Source organism: Heteronotia binoei, chromosome 1, assembly GCF_032191835.1.
Source record: "Heteronotia binoei isolate CCM8104 ecotype False Entrance Well chromosome 1, APGP_CSIRO_Hbin_v1, whole genome shotgun sequence".
Taxonomy (NCBI): domain Eukaryota; kingdom Metazoa; phylum Chordata; class Lepidosauria; order Squamata; family Gekkonidae; genus Heteronotia; species Heteronotia binoei.
Window position 1 is genome coordinate 232,495,801 of NC_083223.1, and position 14,639 is coordinate 232,510,439.

The 14,639-nt window shown below is 41.9% G+C and overlaps 1 protein-coding gene across 6 annotated transcripts in view; it reads right to left on the reverse strand.

The window, feature by feature from the left end:
- ASB3 (ankyrin repeat and SOCS box containing 3) overlaps positions 1 to 14,639 on the reverse strand; it is a 52,188-nt gene that overhangs the window by 11,722 nt on the left and 25,827 nt on the right. For all 6 annotated transcript variants that reach the window (XM_060249085.1, XM_060249094.1, XM_060249102.1 and 3 more), the window contains 4 exons: positions 14,198 to 14,356; positions 12,170 to 12,282; positions 8,901 to 9,036; positions 1,504 to 1,681 (listed from right to left, as the gene is read on the reverse strand). In XM_060249085.1, the coding sequence (XP_060105068.1) occupies positions 1,504 to 1,681; positions 8,901 to 9,036; positions 12,170 to 12,282; positions 14,198 to 14,356 (586 nt within the window). The remainder of the gene's footprint in view (positions 1 to 1,503; positions 1,682 to 8,900; positions 9,037 to 12,169; positions 12,283 to 14,197; positions 14,357 to 14,639) is intronic.

The window sequence follows — 14,639 nt, forward strand, 5'->3', positions numbered from 1 at the left end:
TCATGGTTTTCAAGTATTTTGATCCTTCAGGTGCATTCTCTGTTCTCTATTTTATCCTTTTATGTTTTAGCTACACTATTCGCATTTTAGCAAGATTTATATTTACTAGATGTTTGAATAGAAGAATTTTCTATTGCTTCATAAACTGTGTTGACCTGCTGCATCCTCCCATTTGAACAAAATTAAAGGAAGCACAACTCAGCAGTAGACTATATGATTTGCATGCAAAAGGTTCCAGGTTCAGTTTCTGCCATCTGCACTGGAAATACCCAAGACAGATCCCACCAATCAAATTCAAACTAAATGGTAGCTTCATATGTCCATATTTTAAAGAAAAATAAAACAAAACTTACAGACTAGCTCCAGGCAGAAGGCTGTGTGAAAAGCTGATTGTGCAAGAGATGGAATTTCAAATTTATTTGAACTAAAGGACCATCCTAAATCATCCCAAGAACAAGGAGGATCTTCTAAAAGCAATCTCTTAACACAACATGAAGATCTGTTGGAGGGGTGTTATAATAATGGCACCAAAAAGTGCTCTTTAGTTTGCCCAACAAGGAAAACGGAAAAGTGGACTGCACTGACATAGCATCCAACATTCAGAAATGAATACATAAAAAGCCCTACGCCAAAAAGGCAACTCATTTTGAGGTTCAGTCACCTATGTGTGAGTGATAACCTCTATCCAAAAGAATCTGTCTGAAAAAACCTGCTGTGAAACCAGAGCTGCCTCTTGTTGGAAAAGGGAGGGATATTACTTGTTTATAAGAAGAAACCCTTTTGCTGATAAACTGGATAGACAAGAGTGCTCTGGACAGGCATGGGTGTGTTTGAAGTATGGAACCATCTCTCTATAATGTTTCTGTGATCCTAATGGTTCAAGATTGCCAGGAGAGAAGATGTTTTCACATCACTTCAGAGTACAATATACTAAACACATTCTGGTGGTTTCTTAAAAAGTGTTACACTTGTTGAAGTTGATACACTTGGCTGTTTGTTTGCACCTCTGGCTGACTATATGGACTGAGAATGGGATGTTCAGCCAGCCATCATCCAGCCCAAGCACACATTCCTTCCTTTATATGCAACAGTGATGTCAAACACAAGAAACAGACGACGAGCCCATCTTTAAGGCTAAGAATACTGTCCTGGACAGATAAGCTTGCTTCTAGGGTTTCCAGGGCTTAACAAAGCAAAGGGGTTAGGAGCTGTTAAGTCTTCTAAGTGCACCTCCATATTTTTCCATTTTAACACCCAAGTCAAGTGGAGCTGAGAGTTTGGTATTAATTTCAAATGAGACTTGACAGATTTGGGTCAAAATTGCAGCTGCAGGCCCTGATCAACTGCAGAGGAGATGCAAAGGTTTTAGCTGTCCAGCCCCTCCAAGAACTTTATGCTCACTGGTTGAAAAGCCATGACCCTCCTTTCCTCAGTCTCTTTCACTTCAATATTACCCACTCATGCCAGTTCACAAATAGCTATCAGCAGTGTCTTAAAGCCTACCTGCGGTGCCCCATTTGTGCTGCAGCATGGATAGGTAACTGCCATTCATCTTCATTACAATAGGAGTTCGGATCTGCTCCCTTTGATAGCAACAATTCCACACATGTGCCATGGCCCTCTTGTGCAGCTATAAATAATGGTGTGGCCCGATCTTTGGCTCGACAGTCAACATTTGCTCCTAATAAGAGAATTTTAAAAATTATAAAGAAGACAGCTTCCACTGATTAGCAATACACATCACTTTAATAAGTTATTGAATTGTGGTTTAGACAGAAGTCATTTGAAGTTTACAATGATGACCAGGGCTTTTTTTGTAGAAAACGCATAGCAGGAACTCATTTGCATATTAGGCCAAACGCTGCTGATGTAACTGGAAGTGCTGTCACCCGTTCAGTAGCTTACTTGCTGCATATTGATACAGAACAGTACAGTGCCATCAGCTGCATTTCATGGATGTGTGTTCTCACACTAACCAACGAGAAACCTTTTTTCACTCCCACCTCACCCCGCGAGCACAGCCACAGAGATCCATGTGTAGCAGAGCAGGCAGCAGCAGGCCCATCTTCTCCTGGGAGGGAGCGCTCATGGGCAGCTCCATGTCTCTCACTATCTTTGCAAGCCTGTTGGAGGCTGGAGGCAGCAAATACAGAGTGCGCAGTCTGGGAGGCTTGGCTGCCTGGTGCCTTCCCTCTGCCAGAGACCTTTTTTTGAGCCAAAAACAGTAAGAAATATTCCCATGACAGTAAGAAATATTCCCCATATAATGCTTACATTTGATGACAGGATGACCCCATTGTGATGCTGGAAGTTCTGTAAACAGAGTTCCCTACAGATTATGTGCACAAGGCCTCAATTCTGGTAGACAGAAGCACAGAGGGATTTAAGCTTCCCATTCCCAACACTGTCCACGATTTAATATTTGCTGTATTGAGGGATACATACAAGCACTCATCTGTGGAACTCCCAGCATCTTATCTACTTCTGCCCTAAGAATCAGAAGTATGTTGCCTCAAAACATTGAAATTACATTTAGGAAAAGGGTGAATTGTGAATGAGACATAGTGTATCCATGTCTGTGAAGGTCAAGTAAAGAACTGAGGGGAACATTTGACCTAGTAATGAGACAGCGCTATCTTCTACGTATCCAAAATTCTGCATTCCTTGCCTCGTAGGACAAACTAACCTAGACTAACCTTTAACAAAGTGTCAAGGTGCTCACCCCAAGCCCAGGCTGAGAACTCCTTGGTTAGGAAGGCAAAGGCAAACAAAGTTACAAAATACCAGAGAGAGACTAATTCTCACTCTAGCCTAAGTTAATTGCCACCAGTCCTTTCTGACTACTCTCAATAGCACAGGAGTGAAAGGACATGTCTCCTGGCCTCTCAGGGAATTAACAAGAAAAGTCAGCCCTGCAGGTAGGACTGCAGTCTGAGTTTCCCAAACTAAAACATCCAGGAGGTGGTTAAGGGTCCAAGGTCCAGACTAGGCTTTGAGGCTAATGAAGGCAAAAGTCCACAACAAAATAAAAATATAATTATTTTTATGAAGGTAAAAAAATATTTAGAAAGAGACAAGACTATGAAGGAATAAAATAACAAACTATATGCTTATTCAGCTCAGCAAAGTTCCAAGTTACCAGATGTAAATCCAAAAACTGTCAGGTTCAGCAACAAAAAGACTCTGGACTTCAGAGACAAGGAAGGGCCATGGCCCACAGGAGCAGCAGTTCAAGATGGGTGCCAGTCTAGGGCTTTTTTTTTTTTTGTAGCAGGAACTCCTTTGCATATTAGGTCACACCCCAATGTAGCCAATCCTCCTGGAGTTTACAATAAAGGCCCTGTACTATGAACCCTGTAAGCTCTTGGAGGACTGGCTACATCAGGGGGGTGTGGCCTAATATGCAAAGGCGTTCCTACTACAAAAAAGCCCTTGGTGCCACACAAAGCTGAGCAGCCACTGACATCCTTCGTGCCAAATAGTCACTGAGCCCCCAAAGGGCAAAAGCTCATTAGATTTAAAGAGTAGGCTTCTGATGGACCCCAGGCCTAGTTGGGCAAATCAGAAACTTAAGAGATGATGTAACTCTGAGTTGCTAGACACTTGATTTACAAAGGGAAAGAAAAAAACCTACTGCAGATCAGTTCACACATTTTCCTCACAGGTGAAAATCATGGCTCAAGGACTTTGGTGCACACTAACTGAAAGGACCAAGGTGAGAGTGGTAGTCCCTTCTCTTCCAGATGTAAGCAATCTGAACTAATAAGGTCATACTGACTGTTGTCTTCAACTGCCTCTGGGAAAGAATTTACAGGCTGCAGCCTGAACTATAGTAGTCAGCAGTTAGTGTTGAGCTTCTACCATGCCATAGATAAGGTAGTAGCATTCCTTAAAGCAGGGGTGTCAAACTCATGAGGACCAGATCTGACATAAATGAGACCTTGTCAAGCAGGGCCATGTGGGTACCTATTTAAGATTAGGTAGCAGAGATATAAACTTTATAAACATGCTTTAAACATTAGCACTCATTGGTCTTAAAGGTGCTTTCTTTGTATTTTTCCCACAGGACTCAGGAAACTGGACAAAAGAAGTTCTGTTCTTTCCCTCCGCAGGGGACCTGGAGGGAGGGAGCCTCAGCCAACAGAAGAAAGAGAGGCTTGGCTCAGTAGTTCTGCTGTGTGATTGAGAGAGCCTGGCAAAGCAAGCTATTCCTCCCCCCTTCCTCCCCCAGGGAGGAGACTCAGCCAGTGGAGAAAGTAAAGTTTTTTTCTGTCGCTCTTGTGCAATTGAGCGAGCCTAGCAAAGCAAGCTGTTATGCAGAAGAAGCAAGAGAGAGGGAGAAGGAAGCAGGTGAAAACCAGTTGCTTGGGGGCCTGATAGGAGCCCTCCAGAGGTCTGATTTGGTCCCCAGGCTGCATGTTTGACATCCCTGCCTTAAAGTATGTTAATAAGGAAATATTGCTTTTCTATTGGTTTAGAATTTTCTATTGGTTTAGCATCTGGATCAAGGCGGCTCGGCGGTGCTGATGTTGTTGGACCTATCGGCAGCATTTGATACGGTCGACCATCGGCTTCTGGCGTGTCGCCTTGCCGACGCTGGGATTCAGGGGCTGGCCTTGCAATGGCTTTCCTCTTTCCTTGACGGTCGGGGACAAAGGGTGGCGATTGGGGAGGAACTGTCCCAGAGACACACGCTTGACTGCGGGGTGCCTCAAGGGGCGGTACTTTCCCCGATGTTATTCAACATCTATATGCGCCCCCTTGCCCAGATTGCCCGAAGGTATGGGCTGGGTTGTCATCAATATGCTGATGACACCCAGCTCTATCTGCTTATGGACGGCCGGCCCGCCTGCGTCCCAGAAAATCTGGACCGGGCGTTACAGGCAGTGGCTAGGTGGCTTAGGCTGAGCGGGCTGAAGCTGAATCCAGCGAAGACAGAGGTCCTTTGCTTGGGTCGCTGCGGCCCGGGAAGGGAAATCCCCCTGCCAGTTTTTGACGGCGCGCCGCTGACAGCGTCGGGCAGGGTCAAGAGCCTGGGGGTGCTATTGGAGCCTTCTCTGACGATGGAGGCTCAGATAGCAGCCACTGCCAAGTCCGCTTTTTTTCACCTTAGGCGGGCGAGGCAGTTGGCCCCCTTCCTGGAGCGTGACGACCTAGCAACAGTGACCCATGCTACGGCCACCTCGAGGTTGGACTACTGTAATGCCCTCTACATGGGGCTACCCTTGTGCCGGACCCGGAAACTGCAGTTAGTGCAGAACGCTGCTGCCCGGCTGCTACTAGGGCTCCCAAGATGGGAGCACATTCGGCCGGGGCTCCGGGATCTGCACTGGCTGCCAGTAATACTCCGAGTCCAGTACAAGGTGTTGGTCATTACCTTTAAAGCCCTATATGGCCTAGGACCTGCCTACCTTAGGGACCGTCTCTCCCCACACGTTCCCCAGAGAGTACTACGCTCTGGTTCACAAAATCTGCTGGTAGTCCCCGGGCCAAAGGAGGCCCGTCTAAAATCCACCAGGGATCGGGCCTTCTCAACAGCGGCACCTTATTGGTGGAACCAGCTGCCGGAGGAGGTGCGGGCCCTGCGGGACCTAGGGCAGTTCCGCAGGGCCTGTAAGACAGCCCTCTTCCGGCAGGCCTATAACACCTAACTGATAATGAGAACATCTCTGGATGGAACAAAAATGCTCTTATAGACCGCTGGTTTTATTTTATTTTATCTTGTCTTATTAATTATGGTTTTAATTGTACTTGTAAACGTTTTAAATTGAATTATATGAATCATTATGTTGTAAGCCGCCCTGAGACACTTCGGTGAGAAGGGCGGGATATAAGTCCATTAAATAAATAAATAAATAGTGCTGTGTTGAGTAGACATGCATTGATTGGTTATATATTACTGCCTTCTTGTGATGTAAGTCCTGCTGTAGAACCAATGATGAACAATGTAACAGTGTCAGCATTTTGGATTATCTTAGGAACAGATCCTTTCCTTGATCATGGTCAATCAACAGAGAAAAGAGTTTTTACTCCAGCTGTTAGTTATTTGGACCCCTTCTTTGAATCTAGCTAGGATTCGTAATTTCCCCATCAGCCATAAGTAGATCAAATCTATACTCATCTGATTTTTTTGAAAACAAAACCATATGCTTCCAATATGCCTTTCAGTAATTATCTTCAAATGTTAATTACAGCATTGCAGAAAGTACTCCCTTTCTTCTGTTTAGCATCTACCATCAATCCATGTAATGATTTTTAACTGAACAAAGAGAGATGGGATGGTTAGTTATCAAGCAAACATCCATTTTTTTCAAGTTAGAAGTGCCAAAGGTAGACTCTCTTTCTGTTGTAAAAAGTTAGCAGAACTTTGCTGTTGGCCCATTTTTACTTGCCAGTCTGGGGAGTCTCTCAATCACAGCCTCAGTCATAGCTACATCAAACAGCAAACAGAGTTGATCACAGATCTACCAAGAGCAGAGATAAAAATATCTGGAAACTCTGAAGCCATGGAGAAAAAAAGTGTGGTTTTTTTAAATGAACAGAAATTCTGAGGAAAAAACAGGTTGCTTACCTGTAACGTGATCTCTGAGTGGTCATCTGTGCAGTCACACATTGGGTACTGTGCCTGCACTGTAGCCCTCACTTGGAATGTTCTAGAGCTTAGACTTTTGGTGGGCTTTCCCTCAACTCTGAAGCAGGCACTGCACATGCCTGGAGCTGAGGGAAATTCAGCCCCCCCCCCTCAGTTCCTTCCTTACCACCTGCCTGGTGGTACCCAATGTGTAGCCTGCACAGAGACCATGAAGATCCTAAACCTATTTTGTTGCATGAATGTAACAAAATGACTAAAGTATAACTTAGCTACAATATAAGATTATATTAACTAGCATACAGGGAAGTATAAAATTCATCTTCCAGAAGCAATACTGCAAATTTAATCAAGTATTAAACTGAGAAAAAGCAGCCAACTGCTACACCCTATGCAACCTCAGAACATTTCACTAATTCAAAAGAATACACACACACACACACACACACACATATTCTTTTGAATATACACACACACAGGGCCTTTTTTGTAGAAAAAACCCAGCAGGAACTCATTTTCATATTAGGCCATACCCCCTGACATCACCATTGTTTGGCATAGAGCTTTTTTGTAGAAAAAGCCCAGTATAAGCTCATTTACATATTAGGCCACACCCCCTGGTGCCGAGCCAGCCAAAACTGTCCCTGTGCATTCCTGTTCAAAAAAAGCCGTGTGTGTGTGTATAGCGCTTAATTTTTTTCCGGTGGGTCCTGAAATGTCCCAATTTTTCCAATAGCAAAAGCTGAGTAAAGCTTAAGGAAGCATTTTAATCATTAGAAATTATAGGCGTTTTCACCGATTCTTTAAAACTTCCCAATTTTTCCATTAGAAAAACTGAGATGCAGTCCCTGGGAAGAAAGCAGGGTTTTGCTCTTCTAATCTTTTTTCTTCTTCCCCTTGGTCTTCACATCTCTAGACAAGTGGATGGGCAAGAATGCCATTCTTTAGCGAGGATCTCAGAATGTTCCAGGAGTTGACCGTCCACAGGCACAGAAGCCGTATGTGGGGAAAAGACCCCATAAAATTGAAATATTAGAAACTTAGAAAAACTTCATCTGTGAATCATTTTAGATACACTCATGACCATGACCCTTTTAAGACATTTTTTTTAAATTAAACTGTCCCAAATTGTTTTAATCTGTACTTTAAGAGAGAGCCATCATTTCCCTCTAGTCTTTTTATAAATATGATTTATTACACTTTATTTTATTAAACTTTATTACACTTTTTTTTACTTAACACAGAGACTGTGGCACATGCAACTTATTTTGCAGAAGGATGTCAACAACAACAAAAAAAGGAACCTCCTGGAGAGGGGCATGAATTTAGCAACTTGCTGTGCTTTTTTCATACTGAGGTGGAAATGCACAGCTTTAGAACTGTGGGTGTGATGTGTGGTCCAAGGTTAATCTTTCCTCTTGAAGTAGCCAGTAAGTTTCAGGACAATATGCTTACTCATACTGATCTGTGTATTTTGCTAAAGGGGAGGATACCAAAATCAGCATGATCATGAGTAGGATTTTTATTTCCAAGGTATTTTCAGTTTACATGTAGATAACAGTTTGAGGGCAGCTACATAAATGTTAATGGATACAATCCTGTGCTCCTGCTTCCTCCCCCTTCCACACACACACACACACACACACACACTTCCAAAGGCAGCTGTAAGTTCCAGGGAAGTGCAGTCTGGATGAGATGGCACTGCAGTGTTTTTATGACATTTGTTTATTTACAAATATAAAGCTACAGCATGGACCAGAGGCAGAGAGTCCACTGTGGGACAGTAGGTCAACTACATCACATTAAATCGTCTGTGAGTCTCTCCTCACCTGCTGCCTGTCTTTCTTCTCAGTTTAATAGATGACAAAATCTCCAAGCTTTGATGGCTACCACTCAAATTGATTCTAATCTGAAGTAGGCTATTTATGCCCCCCAAAACCTCTTTTGTATCTCCTTTTAAATGTCTAAGGAATTTAATTGCTTGCAAAGGCAGAAAAGAAGTTACTTGGTAATAACATGGGTGGAAACCCAAATAGGGCCATTGGTTCCACGCTAGGCAAGAATTCTCCATGTACTGTAACATCATAGCAGTAAGCAGACTGAGATGATAAAAGTGATCAAAGGCTAAGAAAAGCTAGGTACTGAATGTATAATTTCATGGGAAATGGCCAATTGGTTCAATGATCAAGTTCCCTATACCAGCCTAGTCTGTTACCTTGCCTTCAGCAGCAGCTGATATGGTCTGCATTCAAGGAAAATGCTCTGCCTGCCAACATCCACCCCCATCTTCCACCCCTTAACCAATAGTTACCATGAGATATAAGTATTCTTAAGCATTCCAGATTCCCATATTGTGCAGCAATGAATAAAGGTGTGATCCCAAAGTCATCTTCTGATTCTGTGTCAGCTCCTTTCTCAAGGAGTAATTTTAGTATTGCAGGATAATTCTAAAGAGGAAAAAAAAAGGAGATTATTGTCAGAGCAACAGAATTGGCATCCACTTACATATTTATCACTGAAACCTCCACAATAATTTTAATTCAATACAGCATTCAGAGAAAGCTATTATTTGTGGCTTCCATCAGCCCTTCTCAGGTTTCCAAACGTCTGTTCCAATTCGCAAAAATAAGTAAAAGTAAACTGTATGAAAACTTAGTCTTGAGAGTAAGGCTTAATTATCTTAGCTAGGAAGCGTCAGCTGGCTACCAAATAGCAACTAGCTAAGTTTTAAGATCAGAGGACTTGGTATGGAAAGGTTTCTTCTGTAAGTGAAAGTGCTACAGGGATGAGACAAATCAAAACCAGTTAGAAGATGACAGAAGGCTACTCTTTGATGGCTAGGCCAGGAGTGTCAAACTCATTTGTTATGAGGGTCAGGTCTGATATAAATGAGACCTTGCTGGGCCAGGCCATGTGTGTCATAAAATGGAATGTAATAAAGTGTAATGCCAGGTAGTGGAAATATGAACTTTATAAAGGACACAGATAAACGCAATTAAAGATTTTTTTTAAAAAACATAAAAATAAAATAGGCTTAAAAGATTGGCACTCTTACAATATTTTGTTTATTTAACAGTTTTTGATAACTGATACCTCTAATCTGAATTATTGCATCAAAATCTGGAGACAATGTCTGTGCTGTAGCAATCTTGAGTATGCTGTTTAGGTGTGTGTCTGTAAGTTGCAAACCTACTTTTGATTTATTGACATTCATTACAGAAATCTCATGGTCAAAGCTTTGAGCCTAAGACCCAGAGGAAAACATGAAACGGCTCAGCATTGGGAGCTTTTGTACGTAAATTGCTTCATGCATTGGGCAGCCAATAGAGAAAATAGAGCCTTGAGCAAGCCTGGCAAAGCAAGCAGTAATACAGAAGGTAGCAAGAGAGAGAGAAGGAAGCAGATCACAGTGAGCTGTTTAAGGGCCTGATAGGAGTCCTCCAAGGACTTGATCTGGCCCTCGGGCCATATGGGCTAGAGAGATCTGCTTACCCTTGTAAACAAGTTATTACAATGGTGGCACAGAAGCCATATGCCACAGCTCCTTCCTATATCACCAGGCTATCATAGGAAGACCCAAGCAATATGGGAGAACCTATGCTGTGGCTCTGCTCTGTGGATAATTCCAGCAAAAACTTGCATAAAACCGTCATGTGGAGAAGCCACTGCATGGCCTTTGTACCACGTTACTTTTATGCCATCACAACAATGAAATAACTTCTCTTAAGAAACCACAAGACACTCAGGCTACCTAAGTTTAACTTGCCATACTTTAAGGCATCAGAAATTATTTCTATGCGTAACAGCAACTCACATGCTAAATAACCTGCATCTCTCATCCCACGACTTTCGTCTATTCTGGTCCTATGATTCTTAGCAGACCCTTTCTTAATTGTCAAAGGGGATGCCCCCTTTCCTTTTTCACCAGCAGGAAAACATGCTGAATCCACCCCAGGGTCTGATTCTCATTCAACAGAAAATGGAGGACACCCAATGGAACCCAACATTCCCCATCCTTGTTCTGATTATCTGATTTAAGGATTCAAAGAGAAGACATAAAATCCTCACTCAAGAGCGTAGGAGGAGGACTGCATGCTGAAGCATGCTGCCCCCCGCCAAAATAAAGAGTATCCTGGCACATGGAAAACCAGCAGAAAGGCAAGAACACCATTCCTAAAGTATTAGTTTGCAAGTTTTCTACATGGGAAAGAATTCTAATAATTCTCACCGATTCTAGAAAGACTCCACCTATATACTGTACATTCTCTAAGTTTGAATCAGCTCTGAGCTGGGATATTTTCTAAATGCAGTATGAACTCTCATATAATCAAGCAGATCAGGGATAAATACTGACTTGTTTTGGTTTACTGCTTGATAATTTGATTTGGATTCAGCTGTACTTTTTGATCCCATTTACTCCATTTGCCACTTTGGAGACTGTCAGAAAAAGTTACAGTTACACGAGCATGTATAGCATTTCCACGTAAAATAAGCCTTTTAAAATACATTTAATTGTTCTCACCACCTTTGAGATAAAAGAGATTGAATGGGTAAAAATCTTAACACTACAGAACTGAATACAGTAGGAGACTCCACTGATACAAAAAAATCTTGTTTAAAACATGTTCCATTAATTTAAAGGAGACTTACTTCTCACATATGCATTTTTCTTGGTGTAAACGTTTACTGCAAGTTTTGTTCAAAACAGGACATTCCAATGGAAACCTTGCATTGTTTCCATTATTTAAATGGAAAGCCACAGAGCTAACAATATTTTTAAAATACAGCTGTGATCATTGAGCACAATGAGCTTATTTAAAAGGTTAAGAAATTAAAATAAGTATTTACTGCTTTATAACAGAAGCTCGTCTTCCACTAGTTAATCCTAACCAAGATTTCAGAAGACTGTGACTTACAAGAAGTACTGCAGTAGTAGGACATACAGTACCCTACGGAAGAACAAGGGAATTGGCACGCTGTTATCAAATGATGGACAGAGAGTCCAACACAAATTCAAAGTAAAGGTTTGAGGCTGGTTTGCTAGTCACAGAGTGGATGAACTATAGTTTGCTTTGACATCTGAATCCATCTGTAGTTAGCTGAGTAGCATTATCCCTTGTTTCTGCCAGAATAGCACTGGATTTGTAGACTAACCAGAGTTTGTTACTTAAGCCATGGTTTATTAGAGCATCTGGATGCAGCCTAAAACTCTAAAAGGCAAACATGCCAGCTAATGAATCGGAAGCTTGTCAGGCAATTGCTCCGGAAGATCCTGTGCAGGAGCACAAAAATGAACAAATTATTTTCAAGTAAATTAACGGCTGATATACTGTTACATCTGATATGCTGCCCACATTTTAAGAAACTATTTTTAATATTTAAAATTCTCACTGTTCAAACTGCACTGCAGCTTCCGCCATATTCAGAATGATCATTTGCATTTAGATGGACTTCTCTGCACTAGCCTGTCATAAATCAGAAAAAGGAATAGCAAGCAGAGACTATACAAAGTTGCCATTTTTTAAAAAAAGGAGAGAACAAAAGATTATTTATATGGATGAAACTAGATTTATAAATTACCTGAAAACAAGCCTGGTGCAAAGAGTTCCATTCAGACCAACAGTGCGGCCCATTAACATTTGCTTCATGTTGAAGTAGAAGCCTTATCACATCAATGTGTCCATTTTCAACAGCTTGAAACAGAGGTGAAAGCCATTATTGTCATCAAGTGTGTCACATGTAAGCTTAATCACCAACATTTTCAATTTACAGTTTTCTACCCACCACAGAAGTCAGAATGAATTCTCTAATTTATACTATAGTAAATCCAATCAAAATTCTAAATTCATAAAATTATTTGAGTTGGAAGAGGCCATGCAAGCCATCTAGTCCAACCCCTTGCTCAATGCAGTATCAGCACAGAGCATCCCTAATAGATGTTCGTCCAGCCACTGCTTGAGGACTGCCAGAGAGGGGAGCTCACCATCTCCTTGGGCAGCCAATTCCACTGCTGAACTACTCTGAAAAAACTATGTCTTGTGATTCGGAAATTATGCCTCGGTTGATACACCCTGACACCGCATTAGCCTTTCTTTGCCACTGCATCATACTGACTGCTGTTTAGTTACAACCCACACATGCCCCAAGATCTTGCTCACACACACTACTACTCAGAAGTATGCCTCCAATCCAGTATGCATGCTTCTCAGTTTTGTTAGCCAGATGCAGAACTCTGCACTTATCCTTGTTGAATTGCATCTTATTCACATCCACACACTTTCCAGTGAGTGCAGATCTTGTTGGATTCTATGTGTCTTCTGGTGTGTTCACTACTCCTCCCAATCTGGTGTCATCAACAAATTTAATGAATAGTCCCTCCACGCCTTCATTCAGAACATTTATAAAAATACTGAAAAGTACCGGGCTCACAAACAAGCCCTGTGGGACTCCACTGGACACCATTGACAACTACTCTTTGGGTGCAGTTCTCCAACTAGTTCCCTATCCACCTAATTATCCTAGAGTTCACTTTGCAGTCCTCCATTTTACCCTTCAGAACATCATGAGGAACCTTGTCAAAAGCTTTCCTGACATTACCTTCTACCGTCTGTGGCCAAAGGGTTGGATAAAAATACGGGACAGATTAAAACTAGGCTCAACAATTTGCTGTTCAAACTGATTGATCCATTGCTAATTTTCCTATATTTTTTGTGGTGTCAGCAATTAAAATTATCTGTATTCCTGAAAGGTAGCTATATTTTATCTTAAGGTAGTTATACTTTCTAAGAATAACCTTCTTAGATTAGCACTGTCTGCCTAGCTTTTCCAGGTATGCCCTCCTTTAAGGTTTTTGAGGGATATTGTCTTTCTAAAAAGAGTTCTGAATTGTGCTTTTTGTGGCAAAAGAGTAACAGTGTATCTCCCATGATATCTGATTGGCCCTTTTAAAATCAGCTTTTTGGACACGTTAGAAACCTCTTGACTTTCAAGCTTCTGCCCTGCTCATCCCTGTTTAGAAGGCAAGATCTGTAAAATCAATAAAACAATTTCACTTGCTTTAGCAACTGAAGACTCTGTACAATTTGGTTAAAGGAAGGGGTGCAGTTATATCTCCATACCAAAAAATACAGCATTTCCTGTTGGTTTAACACCTTTTGAATTCTTTGCCACTGTATTGCTTCAATGGATTGTTTATACTGGATGTATTACAATGGCAATTGTTTTATGATAGGGCATACAACTAATGCAGTGTAGTTGATGATGAATTATGTAAAGCAGGAGGAGATTCAATTTACACCCCGCCCTTCACTCGGCGTCTCAGAACAGCTTACAGTCTCCTTTTCCTTCCTGTCCTCGCAACAGACACCCTGTAAGGTAGGTGGGACCGAGAGGGCTCTTGAGAACTGCTCTTGAGAGAACAACTCTGCCAGAATTGTGGCTTGCCCAAGGTCACCCAGCAGCTGCATGTGGAGGAGTGCGGAATCAAACCCAGTTCTCCCAGATTAGAGTCCATGCACTTAACCACTATACCAAACTGGACCATCTAAATTTGAAAAATTTATCTAACATACTTGATAATTATTAACCTTCAGAGTAAGTGAAACTCACCTAGAAACAACGGTGTGGTTGCATCGTTAGCAACTTCATTTGGATTAGCTCCAGATTTCATAAGAATAGTAACACATTCCAAGCTTCCCTGACTTGCAGCAAGGTGCAATGGGCAAGTGCCTTCAAATGTCTTTGCTCTGATGTAGTCATCTGAGGGTGCTGGGGATAATAAAATGAAGATTACCCTTGCTAAATATTCAAGATTTTAACCTACTGGTTTTGAAAGGGAAGCAGTGAGAGAAAGGCATTTGCACAGAATGTAGTTCAGGTTGGGTTGGTTTTAAATTGCACACAAAAAAACTGTACATCATTTTTTGGCTGGAGGGCAGCTCACGGATTGCTTTGCATTTTCTCTAGCAACTGCAGGATGAAGCCATCACCAAATATGAGTTCTCTAGATCTCCATCAGGCAAGCTGGACATTTGAAACAAAAGAAAAGGGG